This window comes from Peromyscus californicus, unplaced genomic scaffold, assembly GCF_007827085.1.
Source record: "Peromyscus californicus insignis strain IS unplaced genomic scaffold, ASM782708v3 Scaffold_7__1_contigs__length_154581171, whole genome shotgun sequence".
NCBI classification, from domain to species: domain Eukaryota; kingdom Metazoa; phylum Chordata; class Mammalia; order Rodentia; family Cricetidae; genus Peromyscus; species Peromyscus californicus.
The window spans coordinates 111940975-111957076 of record NW_026294595.1 but is presented as its reverse complement, the minus strand read 5'-3'; the positions used below and the strand labels follow the sequence as shown (position 1 = coordinate 111957076).

The 16102-nt window shown below is 46.8% G+C and overlaps 1 protein-coding gene across 1 annotated transcript in view; it reads left to right on the top strand.

Moving 5' to 3' along the window:
- The window catches only part of Jag1 (jagged canonical Notch ligand 1), a 35775-nt gene that overhangs the window by 2684 nt on the left and 16989 nt on the right, over positions 1 to 16102 (top strand). Inside the window, exons 3-5 of the mRNA XM_052725011.1 lie at positions 7066 to 7117; positions 12229 to 12483; positions 14053 to 14113. Of these exons, the coding sequence (XP_052580971.1) occupies positions 7066 to 7117; positions 12229 to 12483; positions 14053 to 14113 (368 nt within the window). The remainder of the gene's footprint in view (positions 1 to 7065; positions 7118 to 12228; positions 12484 to 14052; positions 14114 to 16102) is intronic.

Sequence of the window (16102 nt, the reverse complement as noted above, 5' to 3'; positions counted from 1 at the left end):
TGAAGTTCTCTTCAGATCTGCGGGCTGTGTCTGTTGTGGGATTTCACTTTTACAAAGAATGTTTGTCTTGTTTGTTAATCCCCTATTAGGGAGAACTTTAAGCTAAAGAGGTTGGCCACCTCTAAATCTGGCTGGGTCCAAGCTTAGGGTGAATACTGGCTGCCCTTGAACTGTGTGTGGAGTTTAGGAGGAAGGGGCCTGCAGGTGGTTCCACCCTCCCTAGGATCAGTCCGACCCCCTCGCTTTTCACAAGACCATAAAAGGAATCTTATTAGTGATGTGGAAAAAACGGCAGGCCTGGCTGAGGTTTATTTTGGAGAGAGGGGTCAGAGGGAGGATGGCTTGGATGAAAACAGACAGGCTTGCTCCACTGGCTAGCTGGGAAAAAGTGACCTAGAAGTGTGGCTGTCTGCTTTTGACACCTGGCAGAGGGTCCTTCACCGACACGGAGCTGAAGTGGTGTGAGTGGATAGCAGGTTGCCACCACTGACTTGCTAGTATTCTTCAGTGCCTTCAGGCCCCACGGGTCACCAACCGTGAAACAGACCCGGTTTTTCTAGAAAGAGGGAGACCCACTGGGTCAGCACTGAGAATGTGGTTCTTTTGAAGCTGGGCCAAGTGCATGCATCACTCGTAAACAAGCCTCCACCCTGCTGCCCCAAAAAAGGCCTCCTGTGAAATACAAGCTTTACTTCCCAGGAGAAACTGAAGTTTGGGTGTATTGTTTTAGTTTATTTCCCTCAGTGTGGTTAGAGAAACGCTGCTGTCTGTAGCTTCCAAGAGTGACTCCAGGGTGAGTGGTAGCTTCAGTGAAAGCCTTAAGCTTCACTAGTGTTAATGGATAGCACAGCTTCCTTCACTTGGGTAATTAACACTAGGAGCTTGTCATCAAACACTGGTCTCCAGGGCTGGGGGTGTAGCTCCCTGGCAAAGTATACGCCTAGTATTCCCCAAGACCCTGGGTTTGACTCCAAGCACCACAAATTAAAAACAAAAAATTTTTTTTGTTTCCCTTGGGTAGGTAGAATGTGGTGCGTAGATAATAGAATTTGAGAGACGTACATAGAGTTTAAAAAGCAAACAGAAACTCCAGGCTTCCTTGGCCTCTTAGCCACATAAGCTGCCAACCCCTAAGCAGGCACAGTTGTCATTTGGGCTAAGTCCTCCTAAATTGGCTTACAAGGGAAGGGAAATACTGTGGTTGGCAAAGCTAGTCCATTGAAGAAGGTCATGTAATTCCTGTCTTTTGTTTGGTGCTCTGGCCCCCGTTCATGGTCCATAGAGGAAGAAGAGGAATGATTTGGTCAGCTATGACACACAATCTACATTCCAGCATGTGAGGCGCTCTGAAGTGGGCCTCCCCGCTAGATCAGTATCACATTTGGTCATACCCATCTTGGGCTGCATCCCACTTGGTATCAACTGCTCTGGTATCAACTGCCAGTGGCTTCTGATTGTGTTGTCATCCGTGCTGCAAGGGAGCTCAACTTGCAGCAACTAGCTTGATTTATTCTCAATTTGGGGTACTAGGTGATAAGAACATCATTATGACACATAATTGGGCTTAACAAGAAATGATTTGGGGATAACCATTAATAAATCACCGAAATGGTTAATTTGCACCTCCCCAAATTAGTTCAAAATCCCAGTAGTGCCTGCTCATTAAAAATGCATTACTGTAATTACTTCTGTTTTTGAAGACCTCAGTCATATAGCTGCATTGGTGGCCCTAAATTGTCGAGACTAGGGTAAAACAAATAGAGTATCTGGATTTATCTTTAAATACTGTTGACCCCATTCAGAGTCTTGCTGAGATTAATTATTTTAGGAAAAGCCAATGAAATGTGATTGTAACAAAGCAGAAGGATGCCAGCTTGAGCCCTTCTCACACTTACAGCCTGAGTAACTAAATAACAAGGGTTAGAGTCAAGTTGCCATCAGGTGGTTAATCACAGGATATAAATTACCAGTCCTTGGGTATGTTTATGCCCTCTGACATCTTTCCTCTAGATGTGTGTGGACACGTGGAAGACGGAAGAATAAGGTTCTCTTCAAGTTAGCTTTTTCTGTACCTCACCTGCATGCTTACCCTGTGTGCAAACAGCATCCTGTGTATGTGCTCAGCGTAAGGAATGTTCCTTGCATGGAGAGAACATTCTTTTGCTTTAAGAAATCTGCCCCAAACATGTTTATGTTGCAGTAGTGGGCTTTGGGGGAACATTGAGATAGGGTGGCTTATAAGCACAATAGAATTGCTGTGACCTGCATGGACTCCTGTCCCAGGTACTTATTTTGTTTCTAATAGTTTTCCTTCTCTTGCAGGTATAACCCTCTCTGTTTTCTTCCCCCTTGTCTTGTTTCTTAGCAACTCGCTCAAACCTCCAGTAATTACAGGAATTTGCGACCCGCCAGCTCCACATGCATAATTCTATAGGGACTCAGAACATTTGTAGAAAGTGGTGAAGCTTTGGGCTCAGTGCCGTTGGAAGCTGAATGGGACAGAATAAGAGGCAGCAGCACTGTCGTTAGCTGCATAACCTCACAGAAAGCCTAACATCTTTACAAGTACTGGGACCTTCAGGGACACTGTGCAGAGGACAAGTGGGAAACTTAGCATGGAGGAAAAAGGCTGTTTGTGAGACAACAAGGCCAAGGCCATCCGGAGTCTTCATATTTTACATGTGAAAACAGGAATGCAAGCAGAAGTCTTGACTGGCCAGATTCAAAGCAGCCGCTGTTCCAGTTGAAGAAGGGCCAAACTTGGTCCCAGTGTCAGGCTTTCTGGATTACTTAACAACGTGAGGATGCATAAGCTGTGGGTGTGCGTACAGCTAGCTTGATGATCCATAGTGACACATAGTCCTGAGAATTCTCCTTGGCAAAGTTCTAGAGACATCCCCCTAACCCAAGGTTTTGGGATTCAGGCTGCTCAGAAGTGCCATTTGACCCTGGTTTTTTAAATATCCTTAAAAATTAATTAGAATAAAATAGACAATAGACTTTAACCTTTTCTTCCGAGGGCTGGAGGATGCATTTGGTGGCATGAAAGTGAAGATTCTGACGTGGTGGGGTGGGAGGTGGGTCTTGGGTTCAGAAAGCTGCTGCCGGCTTCTGATTGCTGCTTGGCCCACAGCAGCTCCTTGGCCCTTATTCATGGTGTCAGTAACATCTCTTATTGGAGCAGCACATGTGTGGGGAAGACATTCCCAGGGTGGCTCCTAGTGGTTAAAGGGGGCATGTAAATAATCAGACTGAATCCTCTACCAGCTCAGCCCAGTTTTTATGCACTTTTAGTAAATAAGTAGAAAGGCTTCTTGTTCGGGCTTGCTCTGTGTGAACTGGATGGTTGTGCTTGGCTGGCTTCTTGGTATTCTATCTATTAACCTCACCACCCTTTTGTAACTGGTGCATTTAATTATCAGTGGGATGCCTTTCAAACAGGTAAGGGTAATGATGGGAAAGGGGCTAGGGGCCTCTCATTGAGAGTCTCAAATCTGGATATGAGCTCTGGGGCCCCTTGGTGAGCCTTTGAGGTGGGCTTTGATGAGAAAATCACCCTTTGTAACCAGATCACACTCTATTGACATGTCAAACCCTGCAGAAATGGTCGCTTTCTATGACTGGAGCCTCAGCTTGCATGCACTAGGGGAGTGATCTTTTCTTCACCCCTCACCTTGCCAAAACCCTAAAAGACAGGAATTGTGTGTGCCCACACATGGACTCTCTGAAACCTTTTTTTGTTTCCCATGTTTTGTGACTGGAATATTTTATACTCTGGCCACCCAGACGCAGGCAGGACAATAGAGTTGGCTGGACTGACTGAAGTGAGGATTACGGAGAAGAATGGGGCCTCTCCAGAAATACTGCTAATACAGGACAAGTGACAGGAAGCAACAGTTGAGTCAGCAGAGCGCATGCAGGGCCCCTGACAGACCCGGGGCCAGCAGGCTACCTACAATGGCCGTGTTGGCACTCGGGGCCTTCCCAGGATGTGCATGCCTCTGGCGGGCCTGCTTGTCGCAGCGGTCTGGGGTTTTGGACTCCACACGCGTGCTGTTTGGATGGCGGTTTGTTTGTGTCCGTCAGCTTGGCAGGAGGGGAGGCAGCCACTTCTTAGGGCTTGGTTTGGCTGCCACTGTTGCCAGGAAAAGGAAGCTCCCAGCTGCCAACACAATCACCTTTGTTTCTTACATCCCCCCCCTGCTTAATGTGGCAATTATGTGCTTACTGCTCTGCCCAGTGCCAAGGTAACCACCATGGAGTAGGGCAGGACAAAGAATGAACCCTAGACCAGCGGCTCAAGTGTGCAGGGTAGGAGGAGGTGCCTGGTGACCAAGCCTTGGTAAGGCAACCTGGTGATTGTGGTATGCCTTGGGGACTTTGATGCCAAGACTCTTCTGTAGGTAAAATGGCACGGAAATCTCCCAAAAGGCCGTTCTGAAAGCTGACCAGTCTTTTTTAATGCTTCACAAGAATGGAAGTCAGCTGCCCTGTTGCCAGATGTTCTTGAGCCTGGGGCTGGGAAGGGCCAGATGGAAGATCTGGTAACTATCATGCCTCTTGTTTTGCGCACCCCCCCCCCCCCAGACTACTGCTCTGGGGAGACTAAGGACACAAGAAGAAATCCAGGTGATTGACCCCTCAAAGTCTTTTATTGTTTGAGCCCCAGCAAAACTCAGGATTTGCTTTTTGTTTAGTTTTGGGTGTGAAGTTAAGATTGAGCAAAACTTGCCTTTCTAAGCCCTTTCCAAACCCAAAGTCCCCCTAGGACTGGGGACTTGGCCTCTGCTGGGGATGATTTGTAGCAGCCAGTCACATGTGGCCGATTTGCAGCTGGGTGTCTGCTTGAGTGGCCGGAGGTACACATGGTCTAGAATCTCAGGGTCCGGACATATAGTTGGGGATGTACAGAGGTCAAGCGTGGGCCTGGGAAAAAATTAAAGCTCCCTAGCAACTAATAATCATTGCCAAATTATCTTGATTGTTGATCTATAGTGTGGGGATGGAGTGGGAGGGAAGAATGCCTCTTAATAAAAGCCTTGGAGGGAATCCTTTCTCTGAAGGCAGGGCACCCATGCCCCAGGAGACCTGGAACTCTAATCCAGGCTCCCAAGAGTGAGCAAAGTCCAGGCTTGACTACTGTCACTGCAAGCCCCTACCCTAATTCTAGCCCACTTCCACCTCCCAGAAGGAAGGCACGTAGTTAAGGGGTCATACCATCAGCCCCATGGGGCTGTGGTACAGTTCTTTCCCCTCTAGCGGGGGTAATGTTGGTCAGCAACTTTTGAATCCAAGATGAACCTGGCAGATGGCTTGATCTCACAAGTTCTTGTGCAAGGTCTAAGGATGCCTTCTGCCTTGGATGTGAAGCTGAGTTCATACTGCTGTGCCAGCTGGTTCTAAGGCACCCTCCTTTGCAGTGGTGTTTGTGGGTATTATGTGTGTTTAGTGCTTGTGCAAGTCTGTCAAAACTCTTGGTATCAATGCATTTAATCAGAGGATTAATTACAGCAATATTGTTGAAGTGAAGGATGTGGGCCTCAACGTGACCAACAAATGAAGGGCTTAATTATACAGAATCAGCCACACATCTGGCCTCATTTCGACTTGACTCTCACCATGAATCAGTAGAGAAATATAATTTCTTGCTGCTCTTCGGGAAGAGTCCTATAATTTGTAGGAAGTCCTAGGAAACTTAAAGAGGCTGTAAATAAGGTGTAACTTTCACTAATAAAATATTAACGACAATAACAATGTATTTGGACCCACAGCCACCAACAGGAGAGGGCTGGGTATGTGTCCCAGCTTGCCCGGTTTTGCTTGCTTTGTGAGCATTTTCCCACAGTTATCAGTGAACGAAATGGAATCCTGCTGTAAGTATGAAACATATTTCGGCTGAATTCCAAGGCAGGGTCTATCACGAGATATTTTTGTAGTCAGAGCAGACCTGCTGTGTCACTGAGAGAGTAATAAGCTGGCCTTGATTTATGAATGAAACCTCCTGCTTTTCTCCCATGCCTTTACCCTATCAGTGCCATCTCTTCCCCTGGCAGCCCCGTTTCTGGTGGCATTGTGGTTATCTGAGCAACAGAAGCATTGCATGGGTTTATGGCGGTGGCAGAGCAAGGCTACACACAACCCGTTCTGTGCCATTTCTCCGGTCCCTAGAGAGGCTCTAGCAAGCTTCACCTCAGTGCTTATTGTGAGGGAAGATTTGGGTAAAAGTGGAAATTTGCTAATGGCTTGGGTCTTGGGGAAGAGAGGGGGAAATCAGAGACAAGCTTAGAGGATAACAAGCGCTTCAGTAGACCAGCTGGCATCGGGCCAGTATCCAGGGAATTTGTTTAGTTACCTAACTGATTATTCCAGGAATGTTAGATCTTATTGACAGATACGTTCATCAATAAATATAACCCACGGGCGTGCAGTGGCTTCTCCTTTGTACTTTCTCCCACAGACTGCTGCAACCCACCCCACCACCCAAGCTAGGTTGCTGCCTTTGTCTTAAGTCTTTGAGCCTACCCTCCTTCTTCCTAGAGTCACCTGATACTTGTGGGAGCCGGGATGGTCTCACACAGACAGGGCTTTCAAAGGGGTTCTGAAAAGGAAAAGGGGGCCTCCCTGGGGACTGCCCTCACCAGGGCCCAAAGCGTAACCCTAGCAGTTCTCCCCGCACAAATACCTGAGTAGGTTGGCTTGGGATAAATTCTTTGTGTGGGTTTTTTTTTTTTCTCATGCCCTAGAACTAGGGACTGAAACGTTTTTGGGAAACCTATATGCTGTGTGTTCCCATATAGGGAGGTACTGTTTTCTGATCAGGACTTGGGGCTGCTTGCTTGCTTGCTTGGTCTGAGACCCAGTGTGCCCCTGCCGGGTGAAAGGAGTTGTCAACCTGGGGTGAGTGCTGAAGAGAAAAGCAGAGGCTGGTCTGGCTTCAAATATCCAGCTGCCTTTTTGGCTTTCTATTTTGGGTTGGCAGAACACACACGGAGGCCCAGAGACTGCAGCATCCTAGAGTTGACCCCCTCTGTCTCAATCACTGAACTTTGCTTATCTGTCTTGCAGAGGTCCTATACTTTGCTGGTGGAGGCATGGGATTCCAGTAACGACACTGTTCGTAAGTATCTCATCAGGGAATTCTTCTCTTAAATGCTTGCGAAGTGCAGTGCTTGGCAGATCTCCCCAGGAAAAGTCCCCAGTGCCCCTCCCCCACCCACCTACCACCCACCCCCACCCCGGCTGAACCTGTCTGTGGAGCCTATTTCTTAACTTCCTAGAACTTCATCTGAAATATTAAGTAGCCAGAATAGACTCCCAGTTTGCTCAGTCCTTGCAAAAAAAGGGACCTAGATTATCTCTGGATGGAGATCTTAATGGTTTTACAACTTTAAAACCTTGTAGACTGCTAAAGGATCAAAGTAGTGACTTCTGAAAAGTCCATTTAAACTTGAAGTGAGCATTTAATCTCTCATCAGAAAGATAAAGCTGTGGAGGGAGGTGCTGGGCTCTAAAGACCAACCTTAAATTTCACTTGGTGGGCAGGTGAGCCTCAAGCCAGTCTGAGTTTCCCACACTGCTCACCACAAACCTCCCATTGAAGCAGAATTTCAGAGCCCCTGAAGTCATGACCTGCCCTGTCCCTTCTGAAAGATGGCTCTGTTTTCTAGGCAGGTTGCTTTTCAGGCCTGCAGAGGGGTGCGTTGGGGGAGGTGAGGCAGTGAAGGTGTGCTCTGGTGACAGTGGTCAACTGTAACTTAACGTGTTTTCCCTCACACCAAAATAGACAGTTCCTTTTTTTTTTTTTTTAATCACCAGAGCTGGGCTTGTCATTGGAAAACCTTATTCTGAAATTTTTTGTTCTGTTCAGGAAGGATCCACATTTTTACCTCTGCCCTATGCTCCCAGAATGTCTTGTGCCTTCTGATTCTCTGGCTTACTGGTTCGTTCTTTCTTTCTTTTTTCACTACTAATAACATCTCTCTCCCTTGTCAACATCACTATGCTTTTCTTCTGTAGCTGAAAGGTAGTCAGCACCCAGATGGGCACAGTGATGACTGCATTTAAATTCAGTGGGCAGTTCAGCATGGCTGGATCCTTGGGCCTCTTAGGGTCACAGAATCCTTGCCTGGCCCTGATGTGAGGCAGGCTGCTTGTCATTTGGGATGTCCTCTTGCTTTGGCATCCAGCTATTTAGACTGTAGCTCTGCCTAGGAAGGAGCCTGTGGAAGGCCAGGATCTGAGCTATCTTATTGTGAAGGACATTTATACTTTGACAGTGTTGGTAGGGCTCTTTGCTGGTCTTGCTTATGGTTGATGCCAGCCAAGGTCATGGATACCTGTCTGTTCTCCCCTCCCACAAACAATGAGCTCTTCTATCATTCATTCTCCCTTATGTACAATGCAATGCACGGGGTAATAGAAGTGGACCTTCTGTACACTGGTACAGGAAGGGTTTTTCTACTGGCAGTTCAAATAATCCAATGGATGGATCAATATCCATCCTTGACCAGGTCAGGAGGTCTGATAGGGACCTGGGAGAGGATTCCTTCCCCGGCATCTGTGGAACTTCGGCTATGCTGTCTGTCATCTCACACTCCAGAGCTGTGCCTCCAGGGACCTGCAGCACATCCACAGCTCCCCACAGTCATCCACATTTCTAGGCAATGGAAATCCCTACACGTTGGAATTCCTGGATATCTCTTCCTAGGCTAACTAGTCCCTGGACAGGAGAGACAAGGAAAACTGAGATGAGAACAAAGTGCTTTCAGATCTCACTCTCTAGGAAGAGTGGTTGATATAGTCGCAGATGCCCATTGCAGTTAAAGAAACTTACATTATGAGTTTGGTGGTTTATTTACTTTCCTGTTCACCCTCTTTATCTTTCGTCCATGTTTCCGAGGTATCACAAATTCAGTGATCAGAGCAAATTGGAGGTGTGTCCTCTCTAAGAGCACTCCCCTTTAATGGACCCCTTTCTGGGTGACAAGCACTATTATTTGGACCACCAGTGCCTTAAGCCATACATCTGGAAGGCCCCTATGTCCTCTTTTATCATCCATATCTGCACAGCCTCCAACTTCTGAACACTCTTGTCCTTTTACTGTCCATAGGAATCCAGCTGCTTCTTGCCATGTCTACTACTGCTGCCCTGGTCCACTATGCTGCCTGCTTGTATCCAAGTTAGCATTGGCTCTGGTCAACTTCCAATATCATCTCCCTTCTTGTTCCATATTTATTTTATTTTTCTTGAGCATAACATTTGGTGGTCATACTAATAGTGAAAGCCAACTGCTTAATGGCTTCTCATGGCTCTTGGGTCAGATCTTGCTGTGCCTTTTCTTCCTTTTCCTTGTGGCTTGTCTTAACATACATGTCTACCATGTCTATATCCTAGGCATTCTTTATTCATTTTTATCCTTGAGTATATCACATTTCTTTCTTGTCTCAGGACCTTGATGTGTACTGTTTGTTCTTCCCGGGATGTTTGGCTCCTTGTTTTCTTTACCCTCTGCCCTTCCAAAGCCTTTGAGGATGCCAAGGAGCCAAATGGTGTAGGCTGTCCTTTGATAGCTCATCAAGTTGCAAACACCCTGGCTTTGGATGTAACTTCTAGGGAGATCCCTGAGTTTGGAGACAGAATTCCTTTTCACATCAGCTCTGCAATTAACCCTAATGAACAGAGTCTAGACCAGATTAAGCTCAGGTGCTTCTGAAGTTCCAAGGCTGGCTCCCACCCTCAGACTTTCAGTCTTTTCTAATATGGATCAGGACTGTAGAATATAAAGATCCAAGTTCCTCTTATTCTACCTGAGCAAATGATTTCATTATATGGAAATGTTTAATTGATTGATGGGTAAGCATAACCAGGAATCCTTGAGACCAAGTTCTGCATACAGCTTAGACTTCTCAGCTAAGGCCACTGTCTAGGTTTTCTGGGTGATCCTTGAGCTGTGTTCTTCGTGTTCCCTCCTCCTTTCTTCTTGGTGTACAAGGACATGTGTGTGCTTCATGATGCACCTTTAATGCCACTGAAATGTACTGGGATGTGTGCTAAGATTCCTTTCCAGTCCTAAGGCTGGAACTACCCTAGGGGAGCTGCCCCTGGGACTGGTACTTAGTAGCCTGAACTAATGGGAGAGCTGAGTCAGGGGACAGTGTACAATCATCCTACAGTAAACTCAGACTCCATAACTCAGACAGTGTAGAGCATGCCATATACTGCAGCCTCTTGCCTCAGTGGGTGTGGAGTTGTTTCCTTAGCTTTGTTAGCCTCACTGAGGATTCTGAAGTTATCATCTTCACAGCATTTCCTGAAAGTAGGTAGAAAGTACGCTCAACTGCACAGAGTTCCGCATCATTTAGCACCCTGGTCCTGACTTCTGGTCTGAATGATTGTTGATATCAGCCCGAGAGAAGCTAAGACACCTTTGGGACTTGGCTACTGTGTTTAATAGTTCCTTCATTAATCTCTTATAGCCCACTACGTTGCTTAACTGAACCTGCAAAACCAATAGGCAGTTAATGGAGAGGTGTTTTTGCCATTCTTTGGCTGTGTATATTTGCAAAAACTCAAGTACAGTGTTGCTTGCACGTGGTTCTGTGTATTGCTGGATGTAAGCCTGAAGGTACATGGGCTTGTTTAAGGCCTTTCCTGCCCACACCACAGTCCAGACTGGCTGGGGCTATGTTGGTTGTGTATGGAGCCACCCAAGAGTTCTTCCCCTGGTCACCTGTAGGGCTTGTCTAGCTTTATCAAGGAGCACAGGCCCAAGGCCTAGAAAAACAGTGGTGTGGGTGTGCAAGAATCACAAAGACATTGCAAGTAGGTCCTAAGTTGCCTCTCCAAGGTGGCCTTGAATTTGACAAGGTGATGACTGGCAGGTTTAAGAAAACAAACATAGCACCAGGCTGAGTGCTGACTTAGAGCCCTGTTGTCTGCTCACATCCTTCTGCACTCCTTGCTCCTGGGGTTTGGAGCTATTTTAGTACCTGTCTCTTCTCTGAGACTAGATTGCAGGTGACCTCAGTGCAGGCCAGGTCTTCTTGCTTCTGAGAACTGCTTGGACTCTAGACATTTACTTGGCCTAGCAGGCGTTTTTTTTTTTTGTTTTTGGTTTTTTTCGAGACAGGGTTTCCCTGTGTAGCTTTGTGCCTTTCCTGGAACTCACTTGGTAGCCCAGGCTGGCCTCGAACTCACAGAGATCCGCCTGGCTCTGCCTCCCGAGTGCTGGGATTAAAGGCGTGCGCCACCACCGCCCGGCCTAGCAGGCGTTTTTAAGGAGCCTGCCTTAAAACAGACACAAACATGATGCCTCAACCTACCTGTCCTGCAGGCCGAATTACCCTCACATCTGCTGGCATAAGCTTATGAGAAAAGTGAAAGGTTTTTGGTGCTGCTAATGGAATGCCAGCTTGAAAGAGTTTATGAATGTTTTTGTTTGTTTTTCATGTATTGCAACCCACCCCTTGGCTTTCAGTGGAGGAAATAGAGCTTTTCCAAGAGAAACTTGAGAGTAAAATGGAAATAAAGATCACTAACTTTACCTGGAATAGTAAAATTTCTTTAAAAGTAAAATTTGCTAAGGAGCAGCCTTCTATAACATTTAGGAGTTTTTGCACATTAGTGTGGCCAGCAATATGTTAGGAAAGTTGGCAAAGGACACAGCAGAGGGACAAATGGTCACTGTCACTGGAGGCCAGTTAAAACAGACACTGTTTTATCTATTGGGTGGAGATCAGACTACGGTACAGCTGCTGATGCAGTTCTTTGTGCTGTTGGAAGACAGACCTGAAAGGCTTTGCTGGCAGGTAGTTGGGGAATCATCCGTGGATGGACTGTTGTCTGTGTACATATTCCGAATCTGCACTAACGGTCTTAGGGTATTTCTTGCTGCTGGCTCCACAGTCATGAGTGGATGCATTCAACATGCTTGTTGCAGCTTTGAATAGCAAGAGGCTAACTTCAGTGGCTTGAGTGCCTATAGATCAGGCATGAGTTGCATTGATTTAATGGTATTTCCAGGCAAGAAAATATATGAAGCATGTGGCAATGAGTTAAAGTGATGAATTGGCATACAGGGAAGAGGGTACAGCTTTTCCCGTAGCTGTTTTGATTTGTTTTGTTTTGTACTGTGTGTGTTTGTTTATAGTCTGAAAGTAGCCAAAATTGTCAGAGCAGAAGATGCTAATGTGAACGTTAATGAGTTTCATCTTTTTCTCCCCCTCTAGAACCTGATAGCATAATTGAAAAGGCCTCTCACTCAGGCATGATAAACCCCAGCCGGCAATGGCAGACACTGAAACAAAATACGGGGATTGCCCACTTTGAGTATCAGATCCGAGTGACCTGTGATGACCACTACTATGGCTTTGGCTGCAATAAGTTCTGTCGGCCCAGAGATGACTTCTTTGGACACTATGCCTGTGACCAGAATGGCAACAAAACCTGCATGGAAGGCTGGATGGGTCCTGAGTGTAACAAAGGTATGCATGCCTGCAGCTGGGGGGGATTGACAAATGCCATTGGCCTGTCACTTTTGGTGCCAAGTTCTCACCCTTACAGCAGTCAGGTGGCAGGGTGGGATGTTACTGCTATCTTGGACCAAAGCATGAAGATGCTGTGTGTAGAAGATTCTGTTGGTGCCCTGTCCGGATCCCCTCGACCAGCTGGTGTCCCCATCCCCCAGCTGCTGTGACTGTTGGCTGCTAACAGCTCACAGCTGCTCCTTCTCCAGGGAGTTGTCCTTGGCCAAGCAGGAGCCACTCTCTGCCCCATCCTTGCTGGGGAACAGTTACTGAATGACTGACACGGGGAGGGGGGTGTCACAAAGGCCAGCCCCTTTGCTTTAACCCTGTGGAATAAGATTCACACTCCAGGGGTTCCCCTGGGGTCTCGCTGAAGTCAGACCCCAGCTGAGGCCATATCCTTGCTCAGCTCCTCCTTCCGTCTCATCTGCCTCCCCATTCCTCTCTCCTATTACCACATCTCCGCCTCAGACTGTTTCTGAGGAGCCTGATGCCAAACAGGAACAGGCTAGGCCAGTGATGGTTGAACAGACAATGCCATGGGGAATGACCGCCCCTGGGCTCACGTGTCACTGCTGCAAGTTTCCCTGGGCATCTTTGAGGTTGTAGCACTAAGGTGGAGGAGGGGGGTGTGAGATGGTTACCTTGTACTTTCATATTCCTTACGATTGAACCCGTCCAAAGGAGCCTAAGCCTTTAGAGTCCCTTGCTGTCTTTTGTCCCTTATGCTACTAAAATGAAGTAATTCTAATTTCTAGCAAATAGAGTTGGGGATCCCAGGTTATATGCTATGCCCTCACGGACATATAATGTACCTTGCTGATTTGCACAATAATGAAATAAACTCCTTTGTTTATCTTTGAATTGTGAGGGATGGATGGGGCATGAGAGGGCATATGGCCTCTAGGGCAGTAGTCCTTTCTTCAGTGCTGGTATGATAGTAGTTTCGTTTAAAGGATGGCACTTCTGGAATTGGTGACAGAAGGAATTGCTCAATATAGTTTAAATAATTGCACTTTAAAATTAAATAGCAGTTACTTAAATTCTCTAATGTCAGTGTTTTGTTTTGTTTTGTTTTTTTCTCAGTGTCTGCTTGATTTCTTTCTTTCCCATGAGCGAGTATAGAGTTGCTTTGTGAGGCTACTTGGCCACAAGATTAGCCTGCCTTGTTCTTTAGCCCTGTGGGATTGTTGAAACCAGGCATTTAGTGGGAGGCTCCCCCGAAGATCCTGTGGTGGGACAGTGTTAAGGTGGGAAGGCAGGATGTCTTTATCTGTCTCTTGGTGAGGGGAACTGGGCCCAGGCAAGGCTCAAGGAATAGACATGATAAGGGATTTCCCCCACCATGTATCTTCATTTTGTCTCCAAACAGTATTGTACTTTCAAGATCTGCTAACATGGCCTTGACGTTTAAACCTGCATTTGTTATCTGGGTCCCCAGTTTTATGCACTAAGCCATTCTCGCGACAGCGGCCTGCAAGGCATAGGCAGTGCTGGGAACTAATGAAACTTTCTGGTCTTTTGCAGCTATCTGCCGACAGGGCTGCAGTCCCAAGCATGGTTCTTGCAAGCTCCCCGGTGACTGCAGGTAAATGACCAACTGATCTTCAGTAATTTCTCCTTTTTTTTTTTCTCTTGGATGCAACACAGAGACTGACTTCATTGTGAATGTGCCTCTTTTTCTTTGGAGGATGAAAAAGTTGGGTGGGTGGGGGGAACAAAACAGTCACATCCCAAGCTTATTAAATCATACCAGCTGTTTGGTGGAATGCACTTCTCCTTTGGTCCAAAAAAACCCCAAACCAACAAGACTTAACGGGCATAGCTGGTATCTTCCTGTATTAACTGTTCCGTAAATTGATAAGACATGTTTGTAATCTTCCTTTAGTGCTGATGGACTGGACTGGGATGTAGCTTTGTTTCCTTGTGTCTCCTCCTCCACCCTGGCTTTTCCTCTGTCACCCTCCCCCACTTTTCCCATCAATAGGCGAAAGTCCAGCGCTCTTTAGAATGGGATTAGTACAATCTCCTGGCCCCTTTGCAGGCGGGAGCTGGGCTGGTGCTGAGAGGTTAATGGCTGTGCTGGAATCTGCTCAGTTGAGTCTGATGAATGTAGACTTTGCTGCTGGCCTTTGAAGTCTGTTCTTTATGGTCCGGGACAATACTGAAGCCAAGCGGAAACCTAGCCTGCCTGTTTCCCCTTCCGATGCCGGTTTGGGGGGCTTTTTGAAATGTACATTATGCCAATTTGGAAAGGCCTTGTTTCAGGAAATACCTTTGGTGTCTGGCATTTTGACTGGCCTCACGCTTTATTCTCCCCCAAGCCTTTGAGAATTAGCAAATCCAAGGAGACACTAAGTGGACCCCTCAGTCCTGTCGCCATTGCTCTAGAAGGCTGCTCTGACTTGAGCCAAGGGTGGTTTCTGAACAGTCTAAAGGCACAAACTCATAGAATGAGGTACCCAGGGCTCTCACTGAAATGTAGTTCTTGATTTTTGAGGGTGGTTGTGTTGTCCCCAAACTATAGAATTAACAGAGAACTGTTAGAAGTGTAGATTCCTGGTACTAACCAACTGCCACTGACTTCCTAGCCCTTAGTTGGGCCTAGGAGTGTGAATTTGACAACCTTACTGAGTGATTTTTCCTTTAGTAAACATGAAGGCGGCTACTGCTCTAACTGGTCACTTATACGCTTGACCTTGATGACTCTTAACTTCGCCCTGTGTTCTCTTCCTGAGCCATGGGAGGGCTGACTTGAGGCTGAAGAGAGATTCAAGGCAGCTGGAAGTAAACTAAGAACAGGTTGTCCTGGAGTTGTTTCTTCCTGCTTTCTGCAAGTCGATTTGCAGGAAGCGTGAACAGGATTTGTCCACTACAGATGTGCCTAGTCGCAGCTGACTGTGGCGTCTGTCTAACAGCATCTCTGTCCTAGACCAAGCAGAAAACCACCTACAGTGACTCTGCTAATGGAGGTTGTTCTGGAGAAAGTAAGAGTGCCAGTTATGCTCGGGCCCTGGAGCCAGCACCCTGCTCAGATGAGTATCAGCGAGCCGACTGAGATGTGTGCTACTGTCATCAGAATAAACACACTGCTGGCCAGGGGAGGTCCCTCCCAGCCAGAACAACAGGCTTTGTTTCCAGAATTGAGCCCTTTCTCCTTCCAAGTCTCACCTCCCACTCCCTGCCCAGACATGCACCAGTGCCCTTATTTACTTAAGGTGCAACTTTCCCACACACCATTTGCATAGTCTCTCAGCCCAGTTCCTTCTCTCTGCCTTGAAAGAATATCAAAACAGAACCTTCCAGCTAAGGAAGTTCAGGTTGGGTCCTGCTCCAGAAATAGTTGCATGGCGAGTTACCTGTAAGTTGTCTTTTGGATTATGTATTACATGGACTTTTTTTTCCCCTTGACTTCACTGGTTTTGTTGTGCCCAGTTAGACTCTGGTTGCCCCCTTTCTGGGTGTACAGGCTGGTTTAGTGCCAGCCTGCCAAAAATATCAAACTTAATTATGAATCATCATCTCAGGAAAGTCTCTCAGTTTCTCATGAGAATGCTAATCATCTATCATTACACTG